This window comes from Artemia sp. Qi Xiang Cuo, unplaced genomic scaffold, assembly GCF_049724085.1.
Source record: "Artemia sp. Qi Xiang Cuo unplaced genomic scaffold, ASM4972408v1 HiC_scaffold_22, whole genome shotgun sequence".
NCBI lineage: Eukaryota > Metazoa > Arthropoda > Branchiopoda > Anostraca > Artemiidae > Artemia > Artemia sp. Qi Xiang Cuo.
Genome location: NW_028297431.1, coordinates 2807917 through 2824250, shown reverse-complemented (window position 1 = coordinate 2824250; position 16334 = coordinate 2807917). Strand labels below are relative to the sequence as shown.

Sequence of the window (16334 nt, the reverse complement as noted above, 5' to 3'; positions counted from 1 at the left end):
AATATAGTCATGTAACACCTCATTTGAAAGCTCCTAACAAAGGAATTCCAAATAACAATGAAAAATTCTCTCAAAAAAAATATTTCAGTTATTAATTTTAAGTTCACGCTTATATTTGTACTTTTAAGTAAAATATCAAAAACAGCAAAAAAATTCAAAAATTTGGTATCAGTTGAGAGCTGTAAGTTTCAGCAGTTTTTTTTAAGGATAATTTTTATTTTTAGAGCTATAGGGTAAGCAATTTTAGGTCAGAAAGATAAACCCGGAGATGGGAGCCAGGAGATAACTTCATCCTGGTATGTTGCGATGGACGAATTTCCATGAAAGTATTTAGAACGCTTCTTCTAAATTTTTTTTTAATGTAACTTTGCTCATTGTTTTTTTTCAACAATTAATACGTAGGCAACACTGCTGTTACAAAAGTTTACTTTAAATTTTTAAAAAACATGGCTCAACACATGAAAGGAGTAATTAGAAAACAACTTGAGGAAGGTTTACCAGAAAAATATTTAAATGATCTTCTAGATTATACTGAATGGAAATATGACGAAGCAATCAGAATCTACACTGAACAATCGGTAAAAGATCAAAACAACTAGCAAAACCATTTTATTAACATACAGGATAGGCCTAGTAGGATGCTATCACTCATCATTGTTTCATGATCCAGTCATTGGTAAATGATAGTTTTTCCCATTTCTTCTCTGGGAAGAGACTGAACACACCACTTGATGGATCTTCTAATGCCTTTCTCAAATAGCCTAGGCTATAGGCTAGGCTACTAAACTGCTTTCTTTGCAAATTTTACTTCATGTCTGGAAGGGGTTTTGGTAAATTTCTAGTGGGCCTTATAATTTAGCTAATATGAAAGTGAAACCGTCATTTGATGCCTTTTTTATGCTCTTTCATAATTCAATAATTGCTTCTGGGGCAAATTACATCTTGAGCCCTTAAAGGAACCCCAAAGGTATTTAATTTTTGTAACCACACAAAGAAGTTATCAACACTAGTTGAGTTAGGGTAAGACACCCAGTAGTTGGCCACCTGCCTATTCTTGGACAGAATGTAACTAACAGGGAACCTGGTCACTTAGATATCCTAACAGGGAACCTGGTTTCCTTGGTCACTTAGATATCCATATGGATATCTAAGTGACCAGGGAAACCAGCTATGTATAAAAACTTTCTAAGCACATTAGCCTAGAGGTAGGTTCTCTGTTAGTTACATTCTGTCCGAGAATAGGCAGGTGGCTGACTACTGGGTGTCTTACCCTATTGAAAAGTGGTTAAAACATATCAATAGTTTATAAATAGGTTGTTAAAGAGTACTATATTCCAAAAATAATTAGGCTACTTATAATAATTCAAACCTCATTTATTAGGCAATTCAAATATAAACTGTTTCAAGTTTTTTTTAATGTTGTCAACAAAAATAGCATTGAATTTTGCGATTCAAAACTTTGCCATCAACAATTCAGGTTATATATTTGCACATTATAAGGGCAGGTAAATTTTATGGTAAATTTGCTGTGGGTCATATAATTTAGCTAGGATGAAACTGAAAACATTATTTGATGCTTTTTTTGTGCTCTTTCATTATTCATATGAAATACCTTTTCGGCCCCTTTAATGGTCAAGATGTAATTTGCCCCAGAAGCAATTATTGAATTATGAAAGAGCATAAAAAAGGCATCAAATGATGTTTTCACGTTCATATTAGCTAAATTATAAGACCCACTAGAAATTTACCAGGATCTTTAAAGTGACATCTTGTTTCTTATTATTTGCCAGTAGGAAACAATTACCAAAAATTTTGAAAACCTTTTTAAAACAATAATAATTAGTTTTAGTATTGGACTTCTACACAACTAGACAGGGGTGGATCCATGATTTTTTTTAGGGGGGGGGCAAAATAGGTTGATCTGATAAACTTGCATTAGGAGCAAGCTTATTTAACACAAACTTGGGTTAATAAAGGAAATTACACTACTTTAGACTATTTCAGGGGGGGCCTGGATCTGCCACTGCAACTAGGGTTTAGTTCTTTCCAATCTCCACACGGAAACATGTTAGGCCTAAAGCAAAAAGAATAGTAGCCTAACATTAGATTCCTTATTTTAGGTTCTTTCTAAGGTATAATAATAGGGAACAATTCTTATTTCATAATATGCAGTGAAATTGTAGTTGACATATTTTAAAGGCAATTCCACTATATTTTACTCCCAACCCCCTTTAATGTGCAAATATAGGCTATAGCCCAAATTATGTATTTTCCATGCATTACTCTTCCTCCAACCTGTGTACCCTGTGAAACTGAATAATGCTGACTAGGTCAAGAGAGAACAAAGACATATGAAACACATAATTTGGGCTATATATTTGTGTATTTGAGGGAGGGGGGTAAAGTATAGTGGAAATTCCTTCTATATAAGTTAACTACAATTTTTCTACATATTATGAAGTGAAAAGTGTTTTACTAACATGTTTCCTTCTCAATAGCCCTATTTCTAGGCTTTTACTACTACTACTAACAACTCACTACAGTACCAAGCTGCATGAGGCCAACACAACTTTGCACACTCCTTCATATGAATCTATCCCTTTCTAAATATCATAGCATCTTTTCTGACAACACTGACAATATTATATTCCTTTGTTATTATAAACAAGTAGAACAATAGGGAAATTTTATTTTATATAAGACAGTGGAACAGTCTTGCAGTCCACTGTCTTATATAAAAAAAAGTCCCTATTGTTCTACTTGTTGTTTATGATAGAAGGACAGTGTGGTCTTTGTTGCTATTCCTTTGTTATTTTTTTTTCATCTCTTGGTGCACTGCATCTGTATAACAGGTAGGCCTAGCTTGTCCAGGCTCAGGGATTCCCATGGTCTAGGTTAATAAAAACATGCTACACATTATGAAGTAAGAATTACATTGTTTTAAGGTTTTCTCTTAGTTTTATAAATATCCTAGGGCTATAACTTGCCACCATCAGGAGTGAGTGTGTGTCTGTGCATTGCCTGAAAAACAACCAAGATATTTAAGCAATTCCATTACTGACATAGGAACAAGGTGAACAGAATAGTTTATGCCTTTTCTCATGCTCTTTCAATTGTTTCACTTGCCAATCTGCTTTAAAGCTGTTAAATGGACCCTAAAGTGACACTTAATTCCTTTTGCTTAAATATTATCTCCATGGATGTTCAGCTGAATTTCCAAAGGTACGTTATCCTTTTTCTATGTCATTTATTCATTTGTTTTTCACTTTTACAGTTTTATCAAATGAAGTAGTATGTAATTTGATTTGTTTTCCATCATTTGCTTAGGAGGAAATTGATGTAATATTTACTCACTTTTACTGTTTACTCATAAAGTTCCACATGTTTGCAAACTTTACCACACAGAAAATACACCCTTTATTATAGGAAATGAATTAATTGGCAACATCAAATGATTTATCAATTGTTAATTTGATTAAACTTTGATTGTAAGCAATCAATACCTGTTGAATATATCCCTCAGAAATAATTGACTAATAATTTTTTGGTATGTTTTTAACAACTTAACCAATTTCTGGTGCAAAAATAAAGAATTAGGTTTCACTCTAGAGTTCATTTAAGGCTTTTAAATTAGATTTGTAAGTTAAAAATTATTGCATTTAGAAAGAGCATAAAAAAGGTGCATAAAAATGCATTTAGAAAGAGCATAAAAAAATTATTGCATTTAGAAAGAGCATAAATAACTATAATGTCCTGTTTCTGTTTTTTTTTAACTGTTTTTCTTCTATTCTTGATTTTACTTCATTAATTCGAGAATGAGATATTCAGAAATTTCGAACTTACAAAATAGTGTTTTAAATCATAATTTGAAATTTTGAAGAAGCATGGCTATGCCCCATACAGTTTTTGGAATTGGAGTGTTATTATAAAGTAGAAGTAAGTAAAATGATGGCACTCAATGTGTCTAACATATCAAATGTACTGCTAGATTGTTACAGCTAGGCAAAATTAGGACTTAGGAGTCAGATGAGAATAGGTAGGTGTGTAAATGGGAGAACGGTAAAGGTGCAGTTTTGTTCCACTAAAACAACATATTTTTTAGTGTATATTATTCAGTAAATTGAGCAGCAAAGTTACATAGATACTGTCCAGGTGAAGCAGGATTCAAACAAATCACTTATAACTGTATATTCTGGTTTTATTGGTAGGGCCTCTGTGTCCTACACTACATGAGAAGTAATCTGCATCTTTAACTAAGAAAACTTTAATTCAATGGTTTTTATGGAATTTATACTGCTAGATAACAGTGACTTGCTATGATTACCATACTAGCCTATACATGATAAATACCGATTATTGATTGCAAATTTTTTTAAATGTTTAGTCAGGGAGGAATGTAAATGTATTGAAGTTTTGTCCAGTAGAAATTTATGTTTTTGCTGGCATATTTTATTGCATCAACATAACAAGATATACTTTTTCAAGATGCCAAATATACTTTTTCTCATGTTAATAAAACCATCTTTAAATATAATCAATGGAAACCCTTTCAGGGAAAAGCCTAGAGTTGAAAAAGTGGCCTAACTAGCAGATTCTGGCCTACCTGGCCAAAGCCTTATAAAATACTGATACAATTTTCTCATTCTGTAGGATAACACATCTTCTGGTGAACATTGTAATTTTTGCCATACAGCACAATAAATTAAAAAAAAATTATCACTAAGCAGTATATTATTTCTTGTATCTGTCACTTAAATAGTAAGTTCCTGTAAAATTAATACTGTGCTGCAAATTGTCTAAGTTTTTAGGAAACTGTTGTTAGGAGCTGTCATTTTGTTTTTATTTGCTGACAGGTTTTCTTGGCTGATTGCACAAATGAAACCACTCAGGGGGAAATTTGTCCCTTTCCGCCTAATTACGCCACTGACGTGAAAGAGGTCAAATATTTGGCTGGAGGTGCAATTTTCAAAATGGTAGGCTACTGGAAGGTGCTTCTAATTTTGTGAAAAATCCTAAAATCAACCTTTGTTTTATGACAAGCATGATGTCATTTTCTGATGACGACTTGGATGTTCTAAGACACTCTCTGGGTACCCTGCAGAAAAAAGGAAGTATGAAGTGCAACTTCTGAAGAGCGTCTCTAAAGGCTAAGGGAGTCTCTACCATGGCATTTATATACTATCTTAAGAGGAAGCACACAATTGATATGCACAAAGATAAAGTATATGCAACTGGTGCAGAAAATAACAAACCCATACCAACAAAAAAAAATATATATCAAGTTAGGCTGCTTCCCTTGAGAAAGCTCCAGATAGTAAAGCAAGTGACACAGAGGACAATGGATTAGTGAAATCTGGAATAAGAAGAGGAGAGATATGGCAGTATTTTATTTCCAATCAATCAAAACAAGCTGGTCTGCAGATGCTCTGCTGCAAAACCCTGTTTAACGACAAACTGCCATTTTCTTTGTTTGATAAGCCAGATACGAAACTGCTTATTTAAAAAAACGACAGGGGGCTTGAAAGCACCATTTGGGGGAACTGTCCATTGTCACATAAGTTTTGCTGCTAGAAAAAACGAAGTTCAGAAGGCTGCTTTAAAAGAAGAAGTTCAGAAGATCTGCCACTCAGACTAGCTTGACTTTTCACTGCTGGTCTGCAAAAGGATCTGGTTCTATGGGTATCGCTGCCTATTACCCCAGGAAGATGAAAAATGAGCAGAGGTTGCACCACTATCTTTCACATTTCAAAAGGCATGAGCATTCTAGTACAACTACTAACATCTTTTCAGCAATCCAAGTTGCAATCAGGAAGTTTTCAATGACAGATAAAATGTTCCGTGTTGTGACTGATTCTGGGAACAATATCACCGAAGCCTGTAGGGTATGAGCACTTTCCTGAACTTCATATTTTTAATATTGTCTTCATTCATCTGTTGCACGCGTTCTGGGATTTTGGTCCAGTCGAAGCTTAGACAATGACGTCCCTGAGTAAAAGATTGCTTGGAATCCTTTGCTGAAGTCAAAGATGTCATTCCAACTGGTGAAAACGATTCAGACGGTCTTTCTGTTCCTTGTTCTGAAAACTCCGGAAATGAAGATACATTTGCTGAAGAATCTGAATAAGCTGATGCAATCTCAAAGGAAGAGGGCAGTGAAAGTAATAGAGAAGAAGAATGGGGAGCTTGGAGTCTGTCTAAAAATGAGGCTGCAGCAAAGGCTATCTAAAGACACGTTACACTTGCTCAAACATTGATAGTCAAGGTTGTCACTACCCCTTTTACTTTGGGAATGGGCTATGAAAACGTGCCTAAATAATCAAAAGCATGCCCATTCGTATTTTTAAAACAAAAGTTTGATGTGGTAACACTTTCTATAATAAATCAAGTGTATGGGTTGGAGAAAGTATTTTCTGCCACAAACCAAAATATATTTTCGAAATAAGCTATCAAAAAGTGCAATTGTTCTTATTTTTGTATTCCTTTGAAAACCTATTTAAGAGAAGAGAATGCTTAAAGAAAGTATTTTGTAGCAAAGGGTCTAAGTTTCTTTGGAATTCAGAATTTGAGAAATTTCATTTTACTTATTTACTTAAGAATGAATTTGGTGGAGGGCCTAGAACATTTTTTTCTAGTACAAAGTGCCGTAAAAATATACAAATTGGCTAGGAAATAATCAATCTTAAAAAGTTGTTTTAAGGTGCCAGGCTTTGTTTGACTTGGTGGTAAGAAATGTCATTTTCCCATGCATTTTTCTTCTTTCATACATTGTTTCAGATGGCTTCTAAACATCAGGATGGGTGAAGGGGAAAGCTTGGTCTGGATGGGCAGACTGTCCCCAGCCAAAACAACTATGGGCTCTGTTAAAAACTAGTGACTTTGAGCTGACTGCGCAACTTGACGACGAAAATTATTTGATTTTCAAAACGTCTCAAATAACTAGTATGCCTTTCCTGGAAATTCGAGAGATTCTGTATAAACATAAAAGTGCATTTTTGGAAAAAAGGAACGAGAAAATGGAAGAAAATAACCATAAAAAAGGATGGCGATGTTGTGTGCATAGACAGTTTTTCGCCCCTTTATTGAAAAACTGTTCTTTTTGGTGGAAAAATGCTGCAATGGTACTGATAATAAACCAAAACTTATCACTTACAATTTGTTTTTCTTTAAGCTTTAGCTGTTTGAAAAAAAGCTGTTTAAACAGCTGTTTTTTGAACGAAAACAGCTGTTTCCCGTTTTTACCAAAAGACAGAAACAGAAACAGGTCTTCTGTTTTTTTGTTGACCTGTTCTGTTTCTGTTTGTTTCATTCAAGCCCTGTTTATTTTTTTTCTCTTTCTTCAGAAAGACAGAACAGTGCCCATGCTCACTGGACAATTATTTTGCTTATGCCTACCTACAACAATTCAAAAGAGACACTTAAAAGGAGACACTATGCAGGGATCAATGCCATAATTCAGAAGTGATAACAATGCTTGAGTATGCAAAATACTATCAAGAGTGGCAGAAATATCAACATTGCAGATAATAGCACAGTTATTTGTTATATGCTGATAACTTACTGCTTCTTAGCTTTTCTATTTCTGATTTATGGGATAACCTTGCTAAGATTGTACAAATAATATGGTGAGCTGTAGCAGAGCCATTATGAGTTCAGAACCCAAGCTGCTTGCTTGCCACTCGACACTTGAAGCAATCAATGGCAATAAAAGTTTTTTTTTGAAAACTTCACTAAATAAGCATGAAACTGTAATTAGTTTGTACAAATTGTGAGGTTGCAACCTTATTTTGCTTCAATATAGTTATTGTAATTCAACACAGAAAATTGCTTGGAACAATCCTCTGCAAAACACAAATGTTGAAAAAGCGAGGCAATCAACAGGTCAGATGTATTTTTCAGGTGATCACTACAAATTTCATCTCTTCCAGCAGCTTTTCCCCTTAGATAAACTAGCCTCTGCCTCTTAGAAATACCAATTTTGCTACAAATTTTTTCAGTACTTAAAATGCAAGGATTTAGTTTCTGCATAAATTCCTGGTTCACACACGTCTTGGGGACAGAAAAGACTCACTAATGCATGAATTGCAATTAGATTTGTGAAACTTATTTTTGTACACTTTTATAGCTTTTGTTAGGTTATGCTGAAACTCTTTTGACTGAATTTCTAAAGCCTCAGCTGCAGCCTTTTTAACTTGGAGCATGAATAGCTTTTTTGCCAACTGATAGCAAAGAAAGACATATAGATTTTCTTAGATTCAATCGGGTTTAATTAAAACAAATAGAAATAAATAAACATAAATAAACTTCTCTATGCAAAAAAACGCACGTTGAATCCCTTAAAAAAATAACGATTCCTCCTAATCACGCTTTACGCCTCTCGCTTTACTCCTCAACACAACCACATCCCTCAACCATACAAGTCACTATCTAAGAGATTCCCCCTTCCTCCCCAAAAGCACAGCTACCTTAACCTTACAAAAAAATAATCAATAAATAAAAAAAAAACGAGATAATAATGATAATAATTAAAAAAAAATCTCAATTATTAATAAACTCTATTTATTGAACATTCAATAAGATATTTTTTTCAAATTATTTTTAAAAGACCCAAGGGAGCTCCTACATCTTAGCTCTTGTGGAAGCATGTTCCACAGTTTCGCGCACGCCACATCTGGTGCAAAATCCGACCGTACTGTACGTGTTCGTCTCACCAGAAGGTTTGAGGCAGATCTCGTGTTCCTAGGATGCTGTTCCAATACCAACTGGAATAGACTGTGGAATGCTGATGGAAGTAATCCGGAGAAAAATTTGAAAACGATAACTGAGCACGATAAATGATAGTGATTCACGGGAAAGAAAATCGTCCATATTTCCGATTATTTTCAGGGCATGTTTGTGGATTGAATCAAGCCTTTTCAGGTGGGATGTAAATGTTGACTGCCAAATTGACGCACAATACTGTAGATGAGGCTTGATAAGTCCATTATAAAGTAGATGAAGGGTTTTTTGAGGGAATGTGTGTTTCAGTTTCCTGATAATCCCAAGATTACGGGAGAGCTCCAGCTCCACAGCGTGGATGTGATGTACAAAGGATAAGTTTTCGTCAAGGAGTACACCTAGGTACCTGGCACAGCCAGTTTTCGGTCGTCTGATCATTCCTCGAGAAGTCGTTATTCCCGATACCTCTGGGCGAAGAGGTCCAATCCTTGAGAAGAAGAGAGCGCAAGATTTGTCAACATTTATTACAAATCGATTGGCATCCATCCAAATGTAAGTTTCTTCTAAGATGACCTCAAGTTTACTTTGAAGCGCTGACATGTCGGTGTCACAGGGGGTCATTGTAGTGTCATCCGCGAACGCCACAAGTTCATCCGATTCATCATCGTTGCTCGAAATTTCTGGGTCGCAACATAACTTACAGCACCGTGAAGTCCTGGAGTTAGGGCTCAGAACGTGACTTAGGTGATCCACATGAACCAGGAATATCAATGGGCCTAAAATTGAGCCTTGCGGCACACCGAAGTTGACAATGGTGTCATTCAGCGGATCTTCTCCTATAAAAACATGTCGGCTACTAAGGTAAGACCGGAACCATCGTAGAGCCTCTCCTCTAACCCCAATGTGCTCTATTTTACCTAATAATAGAATCCCATGATCAATACTGTCAAACGCTTTTTTTATGTCAAGCAAAATAGCAGCTGGCACAAGTCCCAGGTCAAGTGCTTTAATAATGAATAGGCTTAGTGATGCCAGGGCACCTTCCGTCGAGTGTCCGGGTCTGAATCCAAATTGGCGTTGGTTAAGAATCCCTTAGCTTCCAGAAAAGAGTAAAGTTGGTTCTTCATAGGTTTTTCAAACACTTTGGAAAACACCGAAAGAATAGAGATGGGTTGAAAGTTAGACGGGTTGTCCTGAGGGCCACCTTTTTGGAGGGGAACTATTTTTGCCTTCTTGAGAAGTGACGGAAACACGCCCGTTTCCAAGGACAGGTATACCAAATGTGTTAAAGGTTGTACTACGGACGGCAATGCTGCTTTCAACACTTTAGTATGGACGCGGTCGAATCCAGAGGCAGATGCTCCCCTCAAGCCTTTGACAATCATCGAAACATCCGTCGAAGTTACAGGAATGAGTGCCATCGACTTGACACACGCTGGGCCCAAAAATCCCTGTAGGACTTTCTGGGGGTAGCACTGTGTTAGCCGTTTTTTCTCCAATTTTGGCGAAGAAGGTACAAAGAGCTTTTGCAGATTGTTCTGGTTCAGTCAAGGTTTCTCCATCAACTGTAATTTTGGATGGTAGTTCAGGCTGTTGGTTATTGGGTCGTAATACTGAATTGACTGTCCTCCATACTTTTTTTTCATCCTTCCCACTTCCGGCTAGCCATTGATTAAAGTAATCCCTTTTAGCTTTTCTGAAAACTGACCGTAGGCATTTCTTATAAATTTCATAACTCCGCAGGCTAGCTACATTTGGTAGATTATGGTATTCCGCCCAAAGATTATTCTTTTTATTGATGCACCTGAGTAAACTTTCTGTAACCCACGGGCAAATTGGTGCATTTTTTCTTCCGCGTTTCTTTATTTTTTCTTTAAAACAACATGCCTCATATTGCTTGCTACAGTCTTTCCACACTCAATACCAGAATTTACTGCATTGTTTTGCACTCTTAATTTTGAAGTCCTTCCATCCAGGTTTTCTGATTTGTGACTTAACATAGATTATAGGCACTGCACTTTTCTGGGAAAACTTCAAAATGCAAATAAGTTTACTCATGTAGAGTTCTTGCACAATCCTACCTTTACTTGCATTCTCTGCTAGGGGATGGTTTAGAACTCTAATTTTGACCAGTAGCTCATAAAGTACAGTGTCAAAACACTCCTTATTTATTTTCTTCCATCCACTAATTTCATGCTAATCTTGACCAGGTTTAGAAGATATGAACCAGCACACAAAACCCAGACTAATTCCTAGGTGATCATTGATTGTGCAGTCTTATCTTCATGTGGGCTTTGAGTGTATCAAAATCTAGGAGGGATACTCAAAATAAAATGATTGATGTCTGATGTAGACCCTGAGGCTGAATTTAAAATCGCTATTTTTGGGAATTACTCTGAAACAGGAACCAGCTATTGGAACAATAATAATTGGCACTGTGAATCCTGATTGGAAACCTGGTAGTTAAAAATCACTATAGAGAAGAAAACATTCATCTCTATGCCTTTGTGCAAGATCCACAGTCTTGCTGCAAGCCTTGCTAAACATAGATCTGAAGTGGCTGTGAAGTAATCTGTCGGAGCCTATAAGCATATGAGGATAAGACTTGATGGAAATGTCAGCTTGACTGCAATAAGAAAGTCACAGCTTTTAACTATAGAAGGTGGTAAATAGGGATTCTGCAAACACAGCAAGACAGCCACAAGAGCAAATGGCAGAAGAGTTATTTTTAGCTGACTGGAAGAAAGCATCTCAATAAATAGATGTTCTTGCAAGAATACTACAGAAAAAGGGCCCAATTTCTCAGACACTGAACCCAATTTATAAATTAAGTTGGCCAAATATGTCCTGAGAATAACAAAGATAATATCCTTGAATTTCAAGTCATAGAAGGGTACTAGAGGCATTCTTATTGCACGTAGGTTATACATAGAATGCTTAGTACAGCATAGGCAGAGTGGCTACCCTTACATTGCACACAACATATGTGTTAGGAGTGGCAGGGGGATTCCTTGGTATTCAGGTAATTTCCAATTTAGAGTAGTTCTCAGATGGTAAGGAATTTTTAACCAGGTGACTAAAGTCTTGACACTTGTAATATCATCTGAGCAATACAACAAACATAACATCATTCAAATGGGTGTGTTCAATCATGACATCCCACTTGACAGCCAGCTCTGCATAATGTTTTTCTTTGAAAGTCAATTTGACAGAACGGCTGTCACTACTTTGCATAAATGGTAAGAGCATCCTTAGAGCTTGATGGTCTTGTGATTTTTTCCAGTTGCTCCGTCAGAATAAAGTAACTTTTCTTGGCCTGATCATAATTTCACCATTGCAGGGGGGAAGGGGGTATTTTTAAAAATGACTGGGACTGCATTGGCCATGGATTCAGAAGGAGTAGGCCAAAAAGGTTTTTCAATGGAGCATGACCAATGCTCAAGCATGGAATTCAATTTTTTACCACAATCTCTCATTGAGCAAGCCAGTTTGGGTGCTACATTGCAGGGGACACTAGGAACTTTAGCAGGATCATAAATTATGAAACAGAATTTAAGCTTATCTGAAGCATTAGTTACTTTCAAAGCCTCTTATACGCCTATAACTATGTAATAGAAATATCAAAAGTGACCCCCCCCCCCCAAAAAAAATCCTAAGCTAATGTTTTGGATGAAACTAAGAATCTGCATATGAAAATAAAATCCACTAAATCAAATATAATGGCAATAAACTTCTTAAATTTCTTGAAATCCATTCCCGTTTTCCTAGACCCTACTCTTCTGAAATGCTAGTGAAACAGTTTTGTTCTACTAAATTTGTTATACTAAATACTATTTGTATTTAATACTGAATATTGAAATTTTGTTAAACCAATTTCGTTATACCAAATATTACATACTTGAAACAATTTTGTTAGTTTTATTACTTCTACTTTTTGAATAGTTTTTTACTTTTATACATTAAATGAAGTTGAAGAAAAACAAGGAAACAAGAATATACAGGTCGAATATACCAGGTTCCGCCCACAGGTATTCCCCAAGTATTTCGACACGTATCGAATACACCAGGTTTTGCCCACAAGTATTCCCCAAGTATTTCGTCACGTGTCGAATCGGGTTCTGACTTGCGTCGAAAACAGGTAACTTTTGTTGTGTCGAATTTGTAGGTGAATATGCTTTAATTTCGGAAAATCGGAGTTTTGTACCCTTTTCAGATAAAACTTCAAACTACTCATCCAAGAGTTAGATTCCTAGATGTTTGCCCTACATACTGAAACCCTTTTCAAACCAAAGGTCTTTAAATTAGGACTTCTGGAGTAGAAAAACTACATATTATATATATATATATATAAAAATACATATATATATAAATAATATATATATATATATATATATATATATATATATATATATATATATATATATATATATATATATATATATATATATATATATATATATATATATACTAACTAATACTAACTAATACTAATATATATAAACTCATCAATATCAAAATATATATATATATATATATATATATATATATATATATATATATATATATATATATATATATATATATATATATATATATATATATATATATATATATATATATATATATATATATATATATATATATATATATATATATATATATATATATACTGTTCTTTTATCATATGGCATGATTTTCTGTCTTAATCTCGCCAGTCATAAATTTCAGTAACATAATAAGGTTAGTCATCCTAGAATCAAATGGCGTTATGGGCCATTTTATGAACAAATATCATGTTCGTTATTGCTAAGTTACTGACCCAAAAAACTGCAGTAGTCATTGCTATTTTCATTCACAAAAACTGTAGTAGTCATTATTGTCATTGCTATTTTCGTTCCCTAGCAAAAAATTGGGATACTATGTACCATATCCCTATTTGCACCAGCCCAGTAACAATCCCATAATTCTGCCAGGGATCTTCTCTATTCATTCCTGTAGCTGTATTTGAAATGCGTCTTGATCCCTATTGTCTCCATTAGTTTGCTCTATAGGGACATATGCCAGTATGATGGATTCTTTATGCCATATTTGCATCTTTATGCCATCCATGTATGCCTGAATTCATGTGGTTTCAAGATTTTGTCCTATTTTAGGGTCATTTTCTTTGAGGATTGTTTGTGCCATAAACTACATCTGTACATTTATTGAAATAACAATATCTTGCCTTCTTTGGAAAATGTACCGTATCTGGCACCTGCTAGCAAGTAAAATGACAACTTCTTTCCTTTCAAGAAAAAATGTAATTAAGAGGAAGTCGGAGAAAAAAAAAAGAAAGAACAAAACCACCTGAACTTCAAAACTAGTTGGCTTTTTGGTTTACTTTGAAACACTTTTTTGTTTGAAAATATTATCTTTTAGTTTATTCTTACAAGATAACACTTAGTCATCCAATGACATCTAAGACCTACATAAAATAATTTCTAAGTGATCAGTTTTTAACTACTGTGCACTCATAAACTCCTTGCGGTATCGTGAAATTCAACTTGAAGCTGATACCAAGCACCAAGTCTTTCCCATTGTGGGTACGATTTTTGTTTGCTACTGACTTCAGAAGCCTTGACACATCATAGGGTAAAGATCAACCTTCCCTGAGTTTGGACTGAAGAACCACATCCCAAGAAAATAGTGTCATAAAACTGCATTTGTTTTGTATTGTCGACCCCCTCCTCCCTATTGATTAGATTTTATGATCTTTCTATTATTGATTATATTATTTCAGGGGAAATATTTCCATAAAGAATTAAGTGAAGAAGAAAAACGAAGGATTTCAGAAACTGATGAGATAACAACAGAAACATCAACACGAATCTACAAAAAAGAGATATTCAAAAATTACGACAAAATAAATAGCAATAAGAGGGTCTGGATGAAGCACAAGTTGTACAAATATAAGCCACGAAACGAAGGGCAAGAACTGCTTCGAGATATTAGAAGTAAAATTGGAGCAACCATTGGGGATTTGTATAAAAATACAACTCTTGTTTTAAAGTTAGATTAGTGAAAGCTAAATAATTTGAGTCTTAGTGTGGATGAGATTTACTGAGCGAAGTAAGTACCATGCAAAAATTGTATCAGATGTAAAGATAAATCCACGTGATTAGTTCATAGTTTTTAAACTTTTTAGCTAGTGTTTGTTTTTATATGTCAATGATGGTGGACATAGCTTTTTTGCAGTAAATACGAATTTGTAATATGGAGTTTATGTAGAACGCAGCTGAAGACCACGACTCGGTTCGCAGCAAAACACTTCTCCTAGGCCTGTCCCTCCCTCTCCTGTACAGAATCCTTAAATTGAAAAAAAAACTAATATTTTGTTTGTTTGTTTGTTTCTTGAGGAGACAATGGAGTTCAACATTTCTTCTGAACTAGTTACTACAGAGACAAATTGGTTATTTTATTATATTCAGAAAATTTATATTTATGGAATTTTTTCGAGTCACTTCCATTTTAAATTGGCACCCAGCCCCCTTTTTCTAATGCCTGGATACTACCCATGGCTATACACAAAAGCTTTCTTTATTTGTAGTTTGTTGGTTTGTTATTATTTTTCTAATGTTATTATTTGACATCATGAATGTGTTTGCAAAAAAATTTTTTGCAAAGTTGCAAAAAAAAATTTATTGATTAGTTTTGTTTTCATACAAGTTTCTCATCAAGATTGGTTCATAGTGCCAATTTGAAAAACATAAATCAGCAAATTTCGTATATAGTCTAGGGCTATACCCAGGTACTACAAAGAGGGGGAGAGAGTCTGGAATGTAGTTAAACTGGAAGTGTACTCTAAAAATTTAATAAATAAAAATTTCCTGAATGTACTGAAGTAAGAACTGTTATTGTAGTGTTTAGTTCTGAGTTTTGTTATTGTATTGTTTAAGGTTTATGTTCCCTTTGCATATTTTGGCGTCTTCTTTCTCTGCTCTCCTACAGTGTTAGTATATTAACTGAAGACGAAGATTTTACCATCTTTCCATAGATGGGATTGAGTTCTATCGATTTACCATGCAACATATTTTTTAAATTCGATGTGCATAGTTTTTTAGATGGCAAATACATCGAAAATTCATAGAAAATTGAAATAAAAGGACAATTTTTCTATTTTATAAGCAAATTTAGATCCTTCTCAAATAAAAAGCTTATTTAACATGCGCACTCTGGCTTGGTGAGTATATCTTAGACTAATAAATCTACTGATGTGAGTGTCTTGTCTTTTTGGTGTAAGTTACAGTTGCAGGACTTCCCAAAATCATTTGTTTAAGAGTGAACATACACCTTAATTAAGAAGAATGGATAAACTGCACTGTTACCAAGCAGAATATATTGAATCTTGAAACAGCAATCAAAAGAAAGTTACAGGAAGTAAAACAGAAACGCAGAAACAAAAACAAAGAAATGAAACAATGAATTGAAAAGTGACAGTACCTAATGTTTATCTTGCATCTCCCAGGGAGTGCTAGATTTGAGATCACTGAGTCGTGAACTGAAAAACAGTAAAAAAAAAAAAAAAACATCAAAGAACCAAATGCAATAGATTTTAAAAAATAATGTGCGATTTATGTTGA

At 34.6% G+C, this 16334-nt stretch overlaps 1 protein-coding gene across 1 annotated transcript; it reads left to right on the top strand.

The window, feature by feature from the left end:
- Positions 1-446: 446 nt before the first annotated feature.
- LOC148939054 (uncharacterized) lies at positions 447-14851 on the top strand. Its single transcript, XM_089107333.1, has 2 exons — positions 447-578; positions 14495-14851. The coding sequence occupies exons 1-2, from the start codon at positions 447-449 to the stop codon at positions 14771-14773; spliced, it is 411 nt and encodes a 136-aa protein (XP_088963459.1). The 3' UTR covers positions 14774-14851.
- Positions 14852-16334: the final 1483 nt, after the last annotated feature.